We start from the raw sequence: 5,548 nt of genomic DNA on the forward strand, positions 1-5,548 counted from the left end.
AAGAGACAGGTATTTAGATTCCTTTTCTACTTCATATCGTGAAGGGTATTCTCGGATTTATCCTAGTTTGTGGGGGTGGGGGGACATACTAACGCAGGATTTTGCTTCCAGAGGATCCCAATATACCACTTTTTGGGAAGTCCAGCTTTAATGGGACATCAAGTGTTTCCCCAACTTTATGGGCAGATTTCGAGTAAAGGTAATTAGATCCTGTTTTTATTTATTTATTCCATGAGGGATGAACGTGGGTTCATGAAAAGTAAGATTTATTGCAAGCATAGTTGTGTCTGGCAGGCCGCCTCTCAAGCACGTTTATTAGGTTGACGCTATTTTTCACGCGTGTTTCTGGTTTGCCTATTGACTGTGTCTAAAATTTGGGTAGTTAATATGAAATGTATATCACTTTTATCTAGGTGGCTGGATTGCTTTTCAGGTAGTTTTATATTTGACTTTACATCCTACTAATTGATAGCTAATTTTTCTGCTGGTTATGCATCCTTCGTGCCTAGTGGCAAAGTAGAATTACAGGGAGCATGGATCAGAATTGCATTCCTAGTTTGCAAAATGTGCCTTTGAGTAACTATGAGAATGGCATAGGTTTTCAGAGCACTTCAGCTAAAGTGTAGAATTTGAGAATCAGCCGGTACTACTTATGCCTGTTTTTTTTTTGCATTAATAAGGAGTAGATGGATGATGATGTTTTCCTGACCTAGGGGAGAATGCACTTTAGTTCTTAGATTATAGATCATTAGTTGTGTAAAGATTGTGGCCTTGATTTCTGAATTGACTCAAGTATAAGAAACTATTTATGGGTTATTGGACTCCTAAGAGATATATGGTACAAATTGTTGACAAACTGCTGATAGGCATTCATATTCATAAGCAGGTACCTTACAGTTTAACAGGACTTCTAGATTTTATTAAGTCTCATAAAGTCTACATTTAAAACAATAGGTTGTATCTGTGCATGGGACTGTAGTCCCAGCTCCCTAGAGGGTTAGGTGGGAGGATCTTTTGAGTACAGGAATTCTAGACAAGGCTGGGGAACTTGAGATCCTGTCTCAAAAGAAGAGAAGAAACACCGCCCCCCCCAAAAAAAAAAAAAAACCCACCATAGGTTGAACTCGTATTTTTTTTTCCCATTTGTTTCCTTTTCTGGGACTACAGGGGTGTGCTACTACACCCAGTTCCCTCTCCCTTTCTTTAAAAAAATATTTTTAGTTATTGATGGACACAATACCTTTATTTTATTTATTTATGTGGTGCTGAGGATCGAACTCAGTGCCTCACATGTGCTAGGCAAGTGGTCTACCACTGAGCTACAACCTTTTTTGTGTATAGGATTTCTGAATAGTCTAATGTTGTGCCAATGCCAATTTTTCTTACTGGTCTTGAATTTTTGTAGATATTCTGGTGATTAGAGTAATATTCATAACAAAAATTGAGTTCTCATTGTTCTCTTTGACCTGTAATAATTTTTTTTTGGTACCAGGTATTGAACCCTGGGCACTTAACCATTCAGCCACATTCCCCACCCTTTTTTTGTATTTTATTTAGAGACAGGGTTTGCTGAGCTGTTGAGGGCCTTGCTAAGTTGCTGAGGCTGGCTTTGAATTTGCAATCCTCCTGCCTCAGCCTCTGGAGATGCTGGGATTACAGGTGTATGCCACCACGCCTGGCTTTATCTGTGTAATTTTGATTAATCCTCAAAATGTCCCATAGGGTACTACTTGATTTCCCCCATTTTACAAATGAAGAGGAAACTGAGGCATAGAGAAATAAAATAATTTGACTGAAATTATTCAGCTTGTAATTGGTAGAGCTGGAATTGAACCCAGTGTTGACTCCCAAATTTGTGTTCTCTTTTGATCTGATTTTGTACATTAGAGCTTGTGTTCTTAACCACAAGGCATTAATGCCTCCTTGAACTCCTTCGTTTTAGTTTTTGGTACTGGGAATTGAATCCAGAAGTGCTTTAATACTCAGCCACATCCCTATCCCTTTTAATTTTTATTTTGAGACAGGGTCTTGCTAAGTTGTTTAGGGCCTTGCTAAGTTGCTGAGGCTGGCCTGGAATTTGAGATCCTCCTGCCTCAGCCCCCAGGTTGCTGGGGTTACAGGCATGCACCACCATGCCTGGCATGACCATTTTAATTTAGCCCAACTATTATGATAGAAGTAGTTTGTGTTAGCTTGGTCATGGTCATTTGTTATGGGTTTATGATTTTCTAGCTGTTTATAATGATACACATTTTGTGTCCAGATGTATGATATAGTGAGCTAATGAAACATTTAATTTGAGGAGTGTCTTAAAACTATGTGAAGGAGCTGTGGCTCAGTGGTAGTGCACTTGCCAGGCATGTGTGAAGCACTGGGTTCAATTCGCAGCACCATATATAAATACATAAATAAAATAAAGGTCTGTCAACAACTAAAAAATATTTTTAAAAAGGCTAAATGTCTTTTTAAAAAAACGATGTGAAAAACCTCTTGTAAGGAACTACATATATAATGGTAGAGAATTAATTAAAACATTTTACCTGCCCTAATTATTTACTGTGCAAGAGCTTCAAGTGGATGTTGAGAAGAACTTTCTCAGGTGAAGTCTCATCTTCAAGCTTTTAATGATAGTTAAAGGAGAATCTGACAGGTAATGCTTGAAAATTAAGCCCACAATATCAAAGAATGGTTGATTCTCTTATGTGAGACAGAAAGAATTTGAGCAGTTCTATGCATTATCATTAATTAGATTTTACACCATAGTTCCAGATTTTTCATCTTTAGGTTTTCTGTTGAGCACTGAAAAGTTGGAAACAAAGACTAGTTCTTTATTTTTTTTTAAATACTTTTTTTACAGAGAGAGAGAGAGAATTTTAATATTTATTTTTTAGTTTTTGGCGGACACAACATCTTTGTTTGTATGTGGTGATGAGGATCGAACCCGGGCCGCACGCATGCCAGTTGAGCGAGCTACTGCTTGAGCCACATCCCCAGCCCAAGACTAGTTCTTTAAAAAAAAAAAAAAAGTACTGGGAATTGAACCCAGGGCTTTGTGCATGCTTGTAGGTGCTCTGTAGGTTCTCATCAGGTTGCCCAGGTTGACTTTGAACTTGTGATTCTCTCCCCTTAGCCTTCCAAGTAACTGGAATTCCAGGCATCCACCAACACTCCCAGTAGTTCTGATTTCTTTTGTTGGTATTGAGGATTTAGCCCAGGGGTGCTTTGCCATAGAGCCACATCCCTGGCCCTGTTGAAAAAATTTGAGAGGAGGTCTCACTAAGTTGCTTAGGGGCCTTGCTAAATTGCTGAGGCTGACCTTGAATTTGCAGTCCTCCTGAGTTGCCAGGCTTACAGTTGTGCACAATTGTGCCCAAATTTTTACTTTTCTTTATTAAAAAAAAAAAAAGAAATGTTCCAGAATTCTGTGTTGGAAAAATGGCCAAAAGGCAAGAGGAAGGAAAATTAACCCGTGACCTGGCTAAACCATACATGGAATAATCTCTGGTTCACTCTTTAAAGCCCCCGCCCCACCTTTTTTGGTGGTACTGGGAATTGAACCTAGGGCCTTGCACGTGCAAGGCAAGTGTTCTGCAACTGAGCTATGTTGTCAGCCCTTTTATTTTTTTTAAGGCAGGCTCTCCTTAAGTTGCCCAAGCTGGCCTGAATTTGGGATCCTCCCACCTCAGCCTTGAAAGTAGCTGGGATTACTGGTGCACTGCTTCACATCTGGCTTTCAATCTTTAAAGGTTTTGTTTTTCTTTTAAGTTTTTTTGGTTTTGTGTTTTAAATAAGATTGGTTTGTTTTCTCCAGTTTTTGACATTATGAAAGATGAATATCTGATTTATAACTTAACGGGTACTTACATGTAAAGATCTTGATATTATGAAATTTGATGGAATTTGTCATTTAAAAAATGTCTTTATTTAATTAATTAATTTATTTTTATATGGTGCTAAGGATCGAACCCAGGACCTCGCAGGTGATAGTGCTCTACCACTGAGCCACAACCCCAGCCCATGGAATTTGTCATTTTAATCCTACAAAAAGGGAGTTGAAAAGGGAGTTCTTAAATGTCAGTAAAACTTGTTATTGGTCTTTAAAAAGGCAGCGGTTATCCAATTTGAGAAATGATGAATGTCTTCAAGTCTGTTAAGATGGTAGCCTAATTTTTGAAAAATGTTATATGTCAATTATTTGCACTTCTGCTTTGTGGAGGGGGAAGAAACGCAATTTTAAATATTTCTTTGTGGTACTGTGGTTTGAACCCAAGGCTTTACACTTTTTAGGTAAGCTCTCTACTAGTAAGCTACATCCCCAGCCCAGAAATGTAAATTTCCTAAAGGATTTTGGAATCATTTAAATATTAATTTGTTGGTTATGTTATGGGTTAGGGTGAAAAGAAGGACATTTGTCCTGTGCCCATGTCTGTAATCCCAGTGGCTCAGCTGCTTGGGAGGCTGAGGCAGGAGGATTGTGAGTCCAAAGCCAGCCTCAGCAATTTAGCAGGGTCCTGAGAAACTCAGTGAGACCCTGTCTCTAAATAAAATACAAAAAAGGGCTGGGGATGTGGGTCAGTTGTCAAGTGACTCTGAGTTCAATCTCCAGTACAAAGGAGGAAAAAAAAATTTGTGACCCTAATTTTGATTAGTTCTTATTATTGTCAGCCCTCAATGTAATTAGTTTTGAGCTTTCAGTTATACATGTTCTTTATAGGTAAGATAAATGTCATACTTAAAAGGAATTTTTATATAGATGTGTGATATAACTTTTTAAATAAGAAATTGTATTTATGTGGCTATTTTACATTTGGAGTCTAAACTTGGGCTTTAGGTTGATATGAAATGCTTTCCTCCAAACCTTGAATGATCTGTTTGACATTGTCAGAAGCACTTCACATTGTTTAAGTCAATGAAAAAGGATGCATAGATCTTTCTTTAGCAATGTTGAATATAATAATACAGTAAAAGGAGTGTCTAAATAATATCTCTGTATATATGTTTCCTAATGCTTGTCCTGTGATCTGCTTGATAGCTGACATGCAAGATGTTTAACTTTCATTTCCCCCTCTGTGAAAGGCAACAAGTTTAACAGATATCCATAATGCCTGCAGGTGTTTTCCTGGAGGTAACATGGTTATAACAACAGTTCTTTGTTTGGGTGGCTTGTGCTGGGGTTTGAGCCCAGGGCCTCATGATGCTAGGGAAGCACTGTACCACTGGAGCTATATTTCTAGCCCCAATAGAACAGTTCTTAAATGTCAGTAAACTAACACTCTTTGGATTTTTTTTTCAGTATAAAGAAGTTCTAGTATAGAGGAATGAACACTGAACAAACTGAGTCAAATCTTGTAGCCTTAGCTCTGTCCCATAAATAATTGTATGATCTTAGACAAATCATGTATCTTTCCCAGGTGTCTGCCTTGTCATTTGCAGAGTGAGTTTATACTAGTTGTTCCATACAGTTGTTGTTGTTGTTATTATTTTGGTACCAGGGATTGAACCCAGGTTGCTATACCACTGAGCCACATCAGCAGCCCCCCCCCCCCCC

At 38.3% G+C, this 5,548-nt stretch overlaps 1 protein-coding gene across 13 annotated transcripts in view; it reads left to right on the forward strand.

Annotated features, from left to right (window-relative positions):
• Atrx (ATRX chromatin remodeler) overlaps window positions 1-5,548 on the forward strand; it is a 242,039-nt gene that overhangs the window by 7,603 nt on the left and 228,888 nt on the right. For 7 of the 13 annotated variants that reach the window (XM_048797444.1, XM_048797448.1, XM_048797447.1 and 4 more), the window contains one exon: window positions 112-199. The exons of the other annotated variants lie outside the window; for them this stretch is intronic. In XM_048797444.1, coding sequence (XP_048653401.1) covers window positions 151-199 — 49 coding nt within the window. In that variant the 5' untranslated portion in view covers window positions 112-150. Of the gene's footprint in view, window positions 1-111; window positions 200-5,548 lie in introns of those variants that run through there. 13 annotated transcript variants of the gene reach the window in all.

The sequence above is a fragment of the Marmota marmota genome, unplaced genomic scaffold, assembly GCF_001458135.2.
Source record: "Marmota marmota marmota unplaced genomic scaffold, marMar, whole genome shotgun sequence".
Lineage (NCBI taxonomy): Eukaryota > Metazoa > Chordata > Mammalia > Rodentia > Sciuridae > Marmota > Marmota marmota.